This window comes from Pongo abelii, chromosome 6, assembly GCF_028885655.2.
Source record: "Pongo abelii isolate AG06213 chromosome 6, NHGRI_mPonAbe1-v2.0_pri, whole genome shotgun sequence".
In the NCBI taxonomy this organism is placed as follows: Eukaryota; Metazoa; Chordata; class Mammalia; order Primates; family Hominidae; genus Pongo; species Pongo abelii.
The window spans coordinates 77391832-77406839 of NC_071991.2; the positions used below are offsets into that span (position 1 = coordinate 77391832).

The window sequence follows — 15008 nt, forward strand, 5'->3', positions numbered from 1 at the left end:
CCCAGCAGTAGGATTGCTGGATCATATTGTAGCTCTATTTTTAAGTTTTTTAAAGAAACCTCCAAACTGTTCTCCATAATGGTTGTACTAATTTACATCCCCATCAACAGTGTACAGAGGGTTCCCATTTCTCCACATTCTCAACAGCATCTGTTATTGCCTGACTTTTGGATAAAAGTCATCTTAACTGGGGTGAGATGATATCTCATTGCAGTTTTGATCTGCATTTCTCTAATAACCAATGATGCTGAGCACTTTTTCATATGCCTGTTTGCCATGTCTATGTCTTCTTTTGAGAAATGTCTAATCAAATATTTTGCCCATTTTAAAAATCATACTATTAGGTTTATTAATATAGAGTTCTTTGAGCTCCTTATATGTTCTGTTTATTAATCCCTTGTTAGGTGGGTAGTTTGCAAATATTTTCTCCCATTCTGTGGGATGTCTCTTCACATTGTTGATTGTTTGCTGTGCAGAAGCTTTCTAACTTGATGTCATCTCATTTTTCCATTTTTGCTTTGGTGGCCTGTGCTTGTGTGGTATTAGTCAAGAAATGTTTGCCCTGACCAATGTCCTGGAGAATTTCCCCAATGTTTTCTTGTAGTAGTTTCACAGTTTGAGGTCTCAGATTTAAGTCTTTAATCCATCTTGATTTTATTTTTGTATAAGGTGAGAAAAAGGAGTCAGGTTTCTTTCTCTGCATAGGCATATCCAGTTTTCCCAGCATCATGGATTGAAGTCTTTTTCCCAATGTGTGTTCTTGGCACCTTTGTCAAAAATGAGCTCATTTTAGGTGTGTGAATGTGTTTCTGGATTCTCTGTTCTGTTCCATTGGTCTATGGGTCTGTTTTTATGCCAGTGCCATGCTGTTTTGGTTACTATAGCTCTTCAGTAGAATTTAAAGTCAGGTCATGTCATTCCTCCGGTTTTGTTCTTTTCGCTTAGGACAGCTTTGGCTATCCTGGGTCTTTTGTCGTTCCATACAAATTTAGTTTTTTCATTTCTGTGAAGAATTTCATTGGTATTTTGATAGGAATTGCATTGAATCTAAGATTGCTTTGGGTAGAACAGACATTTTAACAATATTGATTCTTCAAATTAATGAACATGAAGTATCCTTCCATTTTTTGGTGTCCTCTTCAATTTCTTTCATCAGTGTCTCATACTTTTCATTGTAGAGATCTTTCAGTTCTTTGAATAATTCCAAGGCATTTAATTTTATTTGTGTCTATTGTAAATGGGATTACTTTTTATTTCTTTTTATATTGTTCACTTTTAGAATATAGGAACACTGCTGATTTTTGTATGTTGATTTTGTATTCTGCAACTTAACTGAATTTGTTTATCAGTTTCAATAGCTTTTTGATGGAGTCTGGGTTTTTCCAGATATAAGATTATATCATCTACAAACAAGGATAATTTGACTTCTTCCTTTCCAATTCAAATACCCTTTATTTCTCTCTCTTTTATGATTACTCTAGCTAAGACTTCCAGTACTATGTTGAATAACACTGGTGAAAGTGAACATCCTTTTTTTTTTTCCCTATTCAGCACAATAATAGCTGTGGGATATATAGCTTTTATTATGTTGAGGTATGTTCCTTCTACAGCCAGTTTTTTTGAGGGTTTTTAACATGAAGAGATGCTGAACTTTATCAAATGTTTTTTCAGCATCAATTGAAATGATCATATGGCTTTTGTTCATTTTGTTGATATGATGTATCACATTGATTTGAGTTTGTTGAACCATGTTTGCATCCCTGGGATAAATCCAACTTAGACAGGATGAATGATCTTTTTCATGTATTGCTGAATTTGGTTTGCTAGTTATTTTGTTGAGGATTTTTGCATCAATATTCATCAGATAAACTGCCCTGTTGTTTTTACTTTTCTGATGTGTCTTTGTCTGGTTTTGGTATCAGGGTAATACTAGTCTCGTAGAACGAGTTTGAAAGTATTCCAACTCCCTCCATTTTTTGGAAAAGCTTTAGTAGGATTGGTACTAGGTGTTCTTTAAATGTTTGGTAGAATTCAGCAGTGAAGCCATTGGGTCCCCAGGCTTTTCTTTACTGGGAGACTTTTTAGTATGGGTTCAATCTCTGCTTGTTATTGGCCCATTTGGGCTTTGGATTTCTTCATGATTCTGTCTTGGTAGGTTATACATGTCTGAGAATTTATTCATTTCTTATAGATATTCCAATTTATTGGCATACAGTTGCTCAAAGTAGCCACTAATGATCTTTTGAATTTCTGTGGTATCGGCTGTAAAGTCTTCTTTTTCACCTCTGATTTATTTGGGTATTCTTTTTTTTCTTGGTTACCTTGGCTAAAGGTTTGTCAATTTTATCTTTTCAAAAAACTAACTTTTAATTTCAGTCATCTTTTGTAGTGTTTTCTTCATTTCAAATCCATTTTATTTCAGCTCTGATCTTTATTATTTCTTTTCTAATACTAATTTTCAGTTTGGTTTGCTCTTGCTTTTGCTGTTTTTTAAGATGCATTGTTAGGTCATTTATTTGAAGTTTTTCTTCTTTTTTGATGTAGGCACTTACAGCTATAAATTTCCCTCTTAGTGCTGCTTTTGCTATATCCCATAGATTTTGGTATGTTGTGCTTCCATTATAATTTGTTTCAAGAAGTTTTTCAATTTCCTTCTTCATTTCTTCATTGACTCACTGGTCATTTAGGAGCATATTGTTTAATTTCCATGTACTTGTATAGTTTCCAAAATTCCCCTTGTTATTGATTTGTAGTTTTATTCCACTGTGGTCAGAGAGGATTCCTGATATTATTTCAATTGTTCTGAATATTTTAAGACATGTTTTGTGACCTAATATGTGGTCTGTCTTTGAGAATGATCCATGTGCTGAGGAGGAAAATTTGTATTCTGAGGCTGTTGGATGAAATGTTCTGTAAATATCTCTTAGGTCCATTTGTTCTACAGTGCAGATTAAGCCCAATGTTTCCTTGCTGATTTTCTGTCTAGGAGATCTGTCTAATACTGAAAGTAGGGTGTTGAAGTCTCCAGCTATTATTGTATTGGGGTCTATCCTCCTCTTTAGCTCTAATAATATTTGTTTTATATACCTGGGTGCTCCAGTGTTGGGTACATATATACTTACAATCATTACATCCTCTTGTTGAATTGACCCCTTTATCATTATATAATGACCCTGTCTTTTCTTACAGTTTTTGTCTCCAAATCTATTTTGCCTGATATAAGCATAGCAACTCCTGCTCTTTTTTGGTTTCCACTGGCATGGAATATCTTTCCATCCTTTTAGTTTCAGTCTATGTTTATCTTTATAGGTGAAGTGTGTTTCTTGTAGGCAATAGATCATTGGGTCTCTCTCTCTTTTTTTTTTTTTTCATCCATTCAGCCACTCGTTGTCTTTTGTTTGGAGAGTTTAGTCCATTTACATTCCATTTTATTACGGATAAGTAGGAACTTACTCCTGCCATTTTATTATTTGTTTTCTGGTTTTCTCTTCCTTCCTTCTTTCTACCCTTCTTGTCTTCCTTTTGGTGATTTTTTTCTGGTGGTATGCTTTCTTCCTTTTATTTTTGAGATAGGGTTTCACTCTGTTACCCAGGCAGGAGTACAGTGGTGTGATCTTGGCTCACTGCAACCCCCACCTCCCAGGCTCAAGCGATTCTTGTGCCTCAGCCTCCCCAGTAGCTGGGACTACAGGTGTGTGCCACCACGCCCAGCTAATTTTTGTATTTTTAGTAGAGACAGAGTTTCACCATGTTGGCCAGGCTGGTCTCAAACTCCTGACCTCAAGGGATCTGCCCACCTTGGCCTCCCAAGTTGCTGGGATTACAGGCGTGAGTTTCCTCAACATAGCTACTTTGAATTCTTTGTCTGAAAGGTTATATATCTCTGTTTCTCTAGGATTAGTCTCTGGTGCCTGGTTCATTTGGTGAAGTCATGTTTTCCTGGATGGTGCTAATTACTGTAGATGTTCCTCAGTGTCTGGGCATTGAAGAGTTAGGTATTTATTGTAGTCTTCACAGTCTGGGCTTGTTTGTGCCTGTCCTTCTTGGGAAGGCTTTCCAGGTATTCAAAGAGACTTGGGCCCCAAGCCCAATAACACTGTGTTTTTTTCAGATTTGTAGAGTTATACCTACCACCTTGGAGGTCTTGAAAAAGATCTGGGAGAATTCTCTTGATTACCAGACAAAGACTGTTGTTCTTTTCCCTTAACTTTCTCCTCAGCAAACAGGGGGTGTCTGTCTGTCTATCTGTCTCTCTCTTTAAAGCTTGCCAATAAAAAGTTCTGACTGCTGGAATGGTCGATTCTCCTCTGGCTGAGGTTGGTCCAAACGCTCCCTCCATGCACAGGCACTGGCTGAGGCCAGCATGGCTTTATTCTTCACTGTGATATGGCAGTACTAAGTTCAGTGTAAAGTTCCCCAGTTGCTGTGCTCTTCTTCCCCAAAGTGCACTGATTCTGTGCTCCACACAATTGCTGCCAGGGAATGGAGGGGTAACATCAGCAATTCAAGACTCTCTCTCCTGGCCTACTCAATGCCTCTTTTGGTGCTATGAACTTAAAACTCGGTACTGTGGTTGATCACTTGATTTTGGGTTCTTGTGAATGGTGTTTTTCCCTGTGCAGATAGTTGTTAAAATTTAGTACTCCATTGGGGGGTGGGAGGGATGAATGGTGCAGGCTTCTATTTTTGTGTCACAACTTTTTTTGTTTACCTATTCTTCCTTTCCTGCTTTGTGATATTTTTTAGTATGCCATTTTAATTCCTCTGGTTTTTTTTTTTTTTTTTTTTTTTTTTTACATTTTTGGAGTTATCTTCTTAGTAACTTAGCAACTGCTCTAGGGATTATAATGTATCTTAATTTATCACAATGTATATCACAATAATACTTAATATCAGTCAAATAGAAACTATAATTTATGTCCTTTTCCTAACTCCTCCTTTGTGCTATTATCATATATATATTTCATGTACCTGCTATAAATCCAACAAAACAATGTTGAAAACTCCTTCATATTTACCACATATTTACTATTCCCAGCATTCTTTAATTCTTCCTATGGATACAAACTAATATACAGTGCTACTTCCTTTCAGCCTGAAGATTTGCTTTAATATTTCTTATAAGACAGTCTGAAAGGGAGAAATTCTCTCAAGTTTTACCTGGGAATGCCATTTTTTCACCTTCACTTTGGAAGACTAGTTTTGCTGGATATAGAATACTTGGTTGACAGTTTTTTTGGTTTATTTTTTTTTTCTTTCAGCACTTTGAATGCATCAGGCCTTATGGTCCCCATCACTTCTGATTTTAAAGTCAGCTGTTAAAGCTATTAGAGGTCCCCTACGTGTGATGACCCATTTTCTTCTTTTTATGGCTCTCTTTGTGTTTTCCTAGTTGTGGTTAGTTAAGCTTCATGAATCTGTAGATTGTTTTTCATCAAATTTGCAAAGTTCTCTGTCAGTATTTCTTTGATTCTTTTTCTCTGCTCTGTCTCTTTTCTCCTATGAGGCTTTTTCAACTTTAATCTTTTTTTCCTCTCCATTCTTCAGAGTATATAAATTCTATTGACTTATCTTCTAATTCATTGATTCTACTGCCATCGCAAATCTGTTGTTAAACCCATCTAACATTTTTATATTTAGTTATTGCCCTTTTTAACTCTAAAATTTTGTTTCCTTCTTTTTTAGAATGACTATCTCTTTGTAAAAATTCTTTTATTATTTTTTATTTTTTGGGGGATGGAGTCTCGCTCTGTTACCCAGGCTGCAGTGCAGTGGCGCGATCTTGGCTCACTGCAAGCTCCACCTCCCTGGTTTTATTTCCAGCAGCCCACTTGAATTTCCTCTGCACCTATTCCTAGGCTCTCCTAGCCAAGAACGCATTGGTGGCCTGGGCCCACTCTGTTCTCTGAGGTGCATGTCCACAGCCTCCAGTCAACCTGGGATATGTGGGGAATTTATCAAGCTCCCACTATTGTCTTACCTCTCAAAACTTTCTATTAAACTCAACTAGTTCATGAGCCTACTGCTGGCCCCAAATTGGACTACAGTCTTAGACTAATAAAGTTGTTGGCCCTCTCTGTTTACTTGCCACAAAGATCACTATTCTAACCTACAATGCTCCATAGCAAGTGATTTCTCTGCAAAAGTGGAAGCAAAGCTGCTGGTTTTCATCCTGATTGAAATGCTATGCAACAGAGCTAGGGACAAGGAAAGGAGAAAAGGAGTAGCACCAGATCACGAATTTGTGCTATTCTTACCCTATGTTCATTAGTTTTCATGAATAAAGCTTCTCAGTTTGTTTGGTAAAGTACTCAAACAATTGTTTTGACAGTTTTGTCCAGCTTTATGGTTGCCTTCTGTGGAAAACAATCAAATGTTCTCACTGAATCAGTCATTCCTTTTTAAGAGTGTATGTCATATATTACTGAAATCCAGTTATAGTTAAATTATAAATCCAACAAAACAGTATTAAAAACTCTTTAATATTTATCCACATATTTACTATTCCCAGCACTCTTCAATTCTTCCTATGGATTCAAATTAATATCTGGCGTTACTTCCTTTCAGCCTAAATCTTGTTGATAACGCTAAGATTGTATTCAACTCTGAGATAAAAATACAAGTTCACTTTTTTGTTATTCATATGCTATACACAGACATGTAGTTATAGTAAGCTAGAGATATTAGACTTAGCTTCATTTATTTTTTGTTGCTGCTGGAGAAAACTGATTTTTTTGCATACATGTATGGTAGGCAGAAGGAGCTGAGTAGGTCTCTACATCCATACTATAAAGAAGCTGCTAAAATGTAATACAATCATAAGTAAAATCATGCTAATAAACTATATCTATGCAGTCCAGACACCACAGTATATGAGGGACACTGATAACCTATAGTACATAAAAATTATACAAAGAGGCCTGGAAACTGGTATATGAAAAAAATTTTGAGAGAAATGTAGATGTTCACTCTGGAGAAAAAAAATGACTTACTGCTAGCCTTTAAAAGACTTAGACTTACTCAATATTGATCCAGAGGGCAAAGTCAAAACTAAGTTATCTAATTCTAAGTTCAATACATAAGAGAACATATTTAACAACTTGAAACAATTAAACCAATTAAACTGGCTCTTTTTATAAAGTAGTGAGTTTCCGTCACTAAGAATGATCATGGCCTGGTGTGGTGGCTCATGCCTGTAATCCCAGCACTTTGGGAGGCCGAGGTGGGCAGATCGCTTGAGGTCAGGAGTTCGAGACTAGCCTGGCCAATATGGCAAAACCCCATCTCTACTAAAAATACAAAAATTAGCTGGGCATCGTGGCACATATCTGTAATCCCAGATACTCCGGTGGCTGAGGCAGAAGAATCGCTTCAACCCGGGAGGTGGAAGCTGCAGTGAGCCAAGACTGTGCCACTGTCCTCCAGCCTGGGTGACAGAGTGAGATTCCACCTCAAAAAAAAAAAAAAAAAAAAAAGAATAACAGAGATTAGATGACCATCTTTTTAAGGAGTATTTATTTAGAAGATTGGCTGGATGACCTTTCAATTCTAAAGTTTCTGTAATTTATAAAAACAAATAGAAAAGAATTTAGATGGATAAAAGTATCAGGAAAAATAATCCAAAATATACATAAAGATATGACACCTCAGGTTATTCATAATAAATAAAGAAATGGGTCATAGAAACTAAGTTTCTAAGAAGCATGGATTACTGTTGGGTTCCAAAGGGCAACAATATGCTGGATATCATTAAAAAGCTATTAGATCACGCCTGTAATCCCAGCACTTTGGGAGGCTGAGGCGGGTGGATCATGAGATCAGGAGATTGAGACCATCCTGGCTAACACAGTGAAACCGTGTATGTACTAAAAATACAAAAAATTAGCCAGGCGTGGTGGTGGGTGCCTGTAGTCCCAGCTACTCCGGAGGCTGAGGCAGGAGAATGGTGTGAACCCAGGAGGTGGAGCCTGCAGTGAGCCAAGATCGCGCCACTGCATTCCAGCCTGGGCGACAGAGCGAGACTCCCTCTCAAATAAAAAAGCTATTAGAAACAGAAAACACTATCCTACCATTGTACAAAGCTATAACCTATAGCTCTGGTTGCTACAACTTAAAAACAAGCAAGCTGAAGAGAGAACAAAAGATAACTAAAATGAACAAGATAGAGAGTATTACATAAAATTAGACTTCACTCTGGAAAGGTTAAAGCTGACTGAGTGCATAACAAATATTTATAAAAGACACAAAATACACAAATAAGGTAAATTTAGACTTGTTCACCAAAATGTAGAATGCAGCCTACCAAACTAGAATTTGTCCTAACCTTACAAAAACCTGCCTAGAATTTATTCTAACCTTACCCTAGAATTTGTTCTAACTTTACTGAAAGAGGTAAGGTTAGGATAAATTTTAAAAGTGTCATTACATTCAAGAAATACTAAGGTTATCTACTAGGACCAAAAAAGGTTACAGACGGAAAACAGAAATAACTTACCTCTTTTAGTTGATCAGCACTCCCCCATGACGCAGAACGCTGATGTGACCTCTTTTCTGCACCCTCTTCTGCCCAACAGCTAGGTGTCTTTAAAAAATATATATATATATAAATAAAATAAGAAATTTTATCTCTACTTCCTAATCTCAAGCAACTGAAACATATTTCAAATTCTTAGCACATACCAGTTAGAGAGCTATACTAAAATCCTTTAAACGCTAAGAGTTTCGTGACCCCGTGAAATGTTTAAAATATTCTGCCATATTCTGAATTATATATGCTCAAAGACGTCTCTGAGTCATCTTACTTAAAACATTTGATATCTTCACATCAATAACATAAATAACTTAATTATAAAATTCAAAGGGAATAGTAAAGATATGTGTATTGGTGTTTTTAAAGAGAATAGCCAAACTAAATATGAAATGGTGTTTCCACTAAATTCGATAGAGGTAAAATGAACAAAAGTATCTCCAAAGCAGTAGTACTAAGAATGACCTACATTTCAAATATTTAGCTAGAGGGCTGACTGTACTACTTTTTCTGTGCTTGGGGAAGAGTAAGTATTAGTATCTTTTTTGAAAAATATCAGGCCTCTTTATATAAAACACATAAAGTTATTATAAAAGTGAAAAAGATTAAAAATAGTAAAATATAAGCTAAATAAACAGAATATAAACTAAAGTAATACATCTTCTAAAAAACCTGAACCGTATGTCAGAAAACAGAATCATTTTTATCTAAAATATCATTTTCAGTTATTTAGCCATCAATAGATACTATCCTCAAATGTAACACAAATCACTAAATCCGAAATAATGCCATACAGTGCTAAGACCATTTAATAGTTGTATTAAAAAATTAAACAATAGGCTGGGCATGGTGGCTCACACCTGTAATCCCAGCACTTTGGGAGGCCAAGAGGGGTGTATCACCTGAGGTCAGGAGTCTGAGACCAGCCTGACCAACATGGTGAAACCCCATCTCTAAAAAATTAGCTGGGCCTGGTGGTGAGCGCCTGTAATCTCAGCTACTTAGGAGGCTGAGACAGAAGAATCACTTGAACCCAGGAGGCAGAGGCTGCAGTGAGCCAAGATCACGTCATTGCACTCCAGCTCGGGCGACGGGAGTGAAACTCTGTCTCAAAAAAAAAAAAATAATTAAATATTAAAATATCATCTTTAATACATGAGAAGACTCTTGCGTAATGTAAATCAGAAAGGGTAAAAACCACTACTTAGAGGGCAATGATTGTCACAGTAACTATATACAGCTTTAAAAATTATTTTTCATTACATGCTGAAAAAGGTATCATTTATATTAAGGCCATACTTGTGACTACATAACATATAAGTTCTTATGAAGAAGTCATCAGCTCTATTTTGCAGTTCAAAATGCTTGTGGAAACTTTTAAAATAATCACCGCGTCTTAAAAGCAACGATATTCAAAAAAACCACTAACAACTGAATGCTAGCTGAATAAACACAAAAATAAACTGCTTGAGCAGTTCACTAGTAAAAAGAGGTTGTTAAGTCAATTGACAGAGTAAAATACTTTATTCAATCAGCAAGACCACGGATAAGAGGTATCAATATATTAAATAAGTTGCTTATAAAAAACTATTAGTTATTAGAATTTCCTATGTTCCATCCTAGATAAGATGAGCTACTCTGAAAACAATTCAGCCCTCCGAATAATTGTATCCTTAATAATGAATTTATTCCAAAATTATTCAATTGTTTAGTCACTTTTATTTTGATAATTTATATAACTTAATGGTTTTACCTGTCTACCAACTGAGCATTACTCTTATCAAAATGAAAATATTAAGGATCATAATCTTTATAACTCAAAGTATATTCACAGAAAATGAGTCAAATTTTTAGCATTTTCCACAATTATTCAAAATCAACATTTATAATATGAATTACATTCATTTTGTACAGCCCTTTTTCAAAGGACATTAACATATACTGTATCTCCAACTTACAGATAAATTAATAGCCACAAAAATTCTGCAACTGCTTCAATACTGGCAAGCATGCCAATAGCAAAAGGAACTAAATCTGAGTTCTCTTATCTCACAGATTATCTTCTTTCTTCCTATTATCCTTTTCTTAAAAATGAATGTGAAAACCTATTCAATTATTTCAGAGTGTATTATTTACACAAAAGAATTACCTACAAGAGAAATCAAGTTAGTAGTATATGTATAGTTATGTGCTGCATAACAATGTTTTGGTCAATGATGGATGGCATAAATAACAGTGGTCTCATAAAATTATAATGAAGCTGAAAAATTCCTATTACCTAGTGATGTCTTGATGATCCTGATCTTGTGTGGGCCTAGGCTAATGTGTATGTTTGTCTTAGCTTTAAAAAAAAGTCTAAAAAGCAATAAATAAATAAATAAATAAATAAATAAAAGCTTATAGAATAAGAATAGTTTGGTATGGTTGTACAATATGTTTGTGTTTTAAGCTAAGTGTTATTATGAAAGGATCAAAAAGCTAAACAAAATTAAGTTTATGAAGTAAAAATGTTATGGTAAGCCAAGGTTAACATTATTGAAGAAAGAAAAATATTTGTTATAAACTTAGTGTAGCCTAAATGTGCAGTGCTTAGAAAGTCTACAGTAGTTTCTGGTAATACCCTAAGGCTTCACATTCACTCACCACTCACTGACCCAATTGCAGCAGGTTCCAGTCCTGCAAACTCCATTCCATGGTACATGCCCTATACAGGTGTATCATTTTCTACCTTTATACATTATATTTTTACTGTGCCTTTTCTGTGTTTAGATATACAAATACCACTATGTTACAATTGCCTACAGTCTGCAGTACGGTAACATGCTGTACAGTTTTGTAGCCTAAGAGCAATGGGCTATGCCACATAACCTCAGTGTGTAGTAGGCTACACCATCTAGGTTTGTGTAAGTACACCCTACGATGTTCGCACAGCGATGAATGCCTAATGATACATTTCTCAAAACATATCCCCCTCATCAAGTGACAACGACTGTAGTTTTTAAAAGAGAAAAACGACTGAAAGAGTTCTCTCAATCATGTGACTACAGAATGCATATAATTTAAGGTCATCATAGTATTAACTTTCCAAAAATATCCCCGAAAGAGTAGTTTTAGTTCCATCAATTTAAAATAAACAGTATGAAAAATATTCTCATCTACAAATATATTCTATAGATTGAAATGTCCAATACAATAGCTACTAGCTACATGTGCCTATTTAGATTTAAATTAATGAGGACTTAATAAAACTAAAGTTCCTTAGTCACACTTAGCACATTTTAAAAGCTCAATAACCACATGTGGCTACTGGCTGTCATATAGGACAACACAAATACGGAACATTTCCAATACTAAAGAAAGTTCAATTGGAGGGCAGTGTTCTATACACTGATCACTGATTTTTAATGAGTTATTTTAGCCAAAACAAAACCAAAAGATGGCTACCAAAATCAAATCTATTTAAAGCTGATGATTAAGAAGTCACAGAAGGTGAACTAATTTGAATTCAATTTATTAAACCTGTGTATTTGAGAAATGTTTTACCATTTCAATCAGGAAAATAACACAAAGTAGCAAAAGTTATTTCCTTTCATATCAGCAAGCAGCCCCTTCCAACTGGTCTGTTATTCTGTCCATTAATCTAGACTAGAATTTTTTAAATAATGCTACATATAACCGTGCCCTTGGTGTTAAAAGGAGCAAACAAAAAGGGTTCCACAGTCAAATAAATTTAGGAAAAATTGTAATATCATACCATCATTTAAAAGAAATGAAACTTCTGTACACTTGAACAATGCAGAACTAAAACCTATCTGTAAGACTATTAACAAAAAAGGTAGTTGGAAAAAAAAATACTCTATGTAAAAAGGATACCTATAGGTAGAAGGGGTCCTTTTTTATTCTCACTCCCTGGAAGTCTCCAAAGTCCAGACCATGAAATTTCTTTCCAACCTCTAGGGCCATCCTCCCAGCTCCAACCTGTGTGAGAATCACTTTTTCTCTAAGTAAAATACAAAGAGAACAATCCCACTGCACAGGACTAAAGAGGCTTCAAAATGAATACCATTAGAAAAATTATTTTTGGCTAGATCAACCAGGAAGCTTAAATACTGGGTGCTTTTGTTATGTGTATATCTTTATTCATTAACTAGAAAGGGCCAATATGCTTTTTAATTTTATCAACTTCAAACCAGCTCAAACTAACTCCTAGCAAAAAACATTCTTTGTCAATGTGCAAAAGTGTAAAGCCACTTAAAAAAAAATCCATAAACAAAAACATCACAAAATTCTTTAATCTTATTTAAATATTAAAAAATCTATTTTATGTGGTTCATCACTGGTCTTAAAATTTATTGTAGCTTATAAATCGATTCTAGAAATATGAGTAGTGACTGCTAATTATTTTATAGTACTTATAGCAATGATAAACCTAGCAAGAAATGAGATGTAATTAGCTGAAAAATCAATGATACTTAAATTAAGAATTAATTATGACCACAGACTCATCTTAAATTATAAAAAACGTTTAGAACAGGTAATGACAAACCCTTCATTACTTACAAATATTTGTTTTTGTTTACAAAAATTTGTTTTTCTTTTGACTAATAAAAAAATTTTTAACTTCTTTTAAAACTTTTTAAAATATTATTTTGGAAAGTCTATCTTGATGAAGTATTACAAAGCAGCACAAAAGACTGTGGTTCTAGTGTAATTATCCTTTGCCTTTCTGGGAAGAGTGGTAACCAGATACAGTAAATAGCTGCTCTGACTAGCAAAGAGTGTAGAAAAAGGCAAAATTCAGCTCAAACAAAACACTGTGAAAGTTAAGACTGCATTTTTATTTTATGTAAAGTTGGAAGGTTTTTTTTTTAAGCTTTAGGAATTCAGTAATAGCAGCAGTTATATATTCAAATTTTTTATCAAGCTCCAACTCTATGCTAAGTTTTGTGCTCATTATGTTAGACCAGTTTCAAAGTGCAGTCCCCAGATGAGCAGCAGCACCATCACATGTTAGAAAAGCAAATTCTCAGGCTCAACCTCAGACTACTAGATCTGGAACTCTTAGATAAGGCCAAGAAATATACTTCTTATTTTTTAAGCAACCTTTTCAGATGATTCTGATGGATTCTAAAGTTTGAAAACCAGTGTTAGACTAAAAAATTGAAATCAATAAGATACGGATTCTGCACTCAAGGTGTCATGTTGACCATATACCCACTCATTTTTCTTGCTAGCTTTGAACATGTTATTGTTTTAAAATCTCTTACATCTGACAGAAAATCAGCAACACAGGTGATTACTACATACCGCCAAAAATATTTTTCACACCATTCTAAAAAACACCCACTGAAGTCATAAAAACTAATAGTGCTAAGATGATGGCATGAACATCACCAATAGGATAACTAAGTAATGGAGGAGGGAGTAGTTTTCCTAAGAATGTAAATACACTCTCCTGCACCTGAACCTATAGATTTGAAGTACCATTTCTTATTTGTAAGACAGTAAACACACAATAACTACCTCTGACTGAATGAATCCTGACCTACCAGAAATTGTTTATTGAATTTCAGAGCCTCACATGCTCTGGGGTCATTTGTATCATTTCTATGCCATTTCCTACCAGTCCAGACCTAATGTTCATAATTGTATAATCAATAGTTGATACTAGTAATAATGACTTTTCCTGTCCACTTAATTCCATATTATTTAAACCTGGTAACAGTAAAATACTATCGATTCTAATCAAAGGCAACTAATATGTATCAGTGTCTGTTATGTCATAGATACTGTGCTAGAAGCTTAACATGGATTATTTCATATAATCCTCATTGCAATAGGCTATGTTGACAATAATAGTTGTCCCCCAAAAGCTGTTAGAATTCCAATAGCATGGAAGAGTTTTCCCTTGGTTTATAGTGGTTCCTAACAATATGGTATCTCCCATATCAATCATTCACTTATTCATTCATTTATACAAAACAGTATACCTTGAGAGGCATACTGCTTTCTCATACCATACTGTAAACTATGACCTAATTTTAAACTATAACTCTATGATCTTGTTTTTTTTTTTCGTTTTTGAGATGGAGTCTCACTCTGTCGCCCAGGCTGGAGTGCAGTGGCGCGATCTCGGCTCGCTGCAAGCTCCACCTCCCGGGTTCACGCCATTCTCCTGCCTCAGCCTCCCGAGTAGTTGGGACTACAGGTGCCCGCCACCACACACGGCTAATTTTTTGTATTTTTAGTAGAGATGGGGTTTCACCATGTTAGCCAGGATGGTCTTGATCTCCTGACCTCGTGATCTGCCCACCTCGGTCTCCCAAAGTGCTGGGATTACAGGCATAAGCCACCGCGCCCGGCCGATCTTAATTGTTAAGACATAATGTCTCTAACGTAAAAATGTCTTTCTCAGTAAATTCTGTTTAATATTATCATAGGAATTTTTCATAGAAAATTGATACAAGATATAACAGGTTGA

The 15008-nt window shown here is 35.2% G+C and overlaps 1 protein-coding gene across 4 annotated transcripts in view; it reads right to left on the reverse strand.

Moving 5' to 3' along the window:
* Nucleotides 1–15008, reverse strand: part of GLCCI1 (glucocorticoid induced 1) — a 118474-nt gene that overhangs the window by 56352 nt on the left and 47114 nt on the right. For all 4 annotated transcript variants that reach the window (XM_024249643.2, XM_054559451.2, XM_054559450.2 and 1 more), the window contains exon 3: nt 8495–8581. In XM_024249643.2, coding sequence (XP_024105411.1) covers nt 8495–8581 — 87 coding nt within the window. The remainder of the gene's footprint in view (nt 1–8494; nt 8582–15008) is intronic.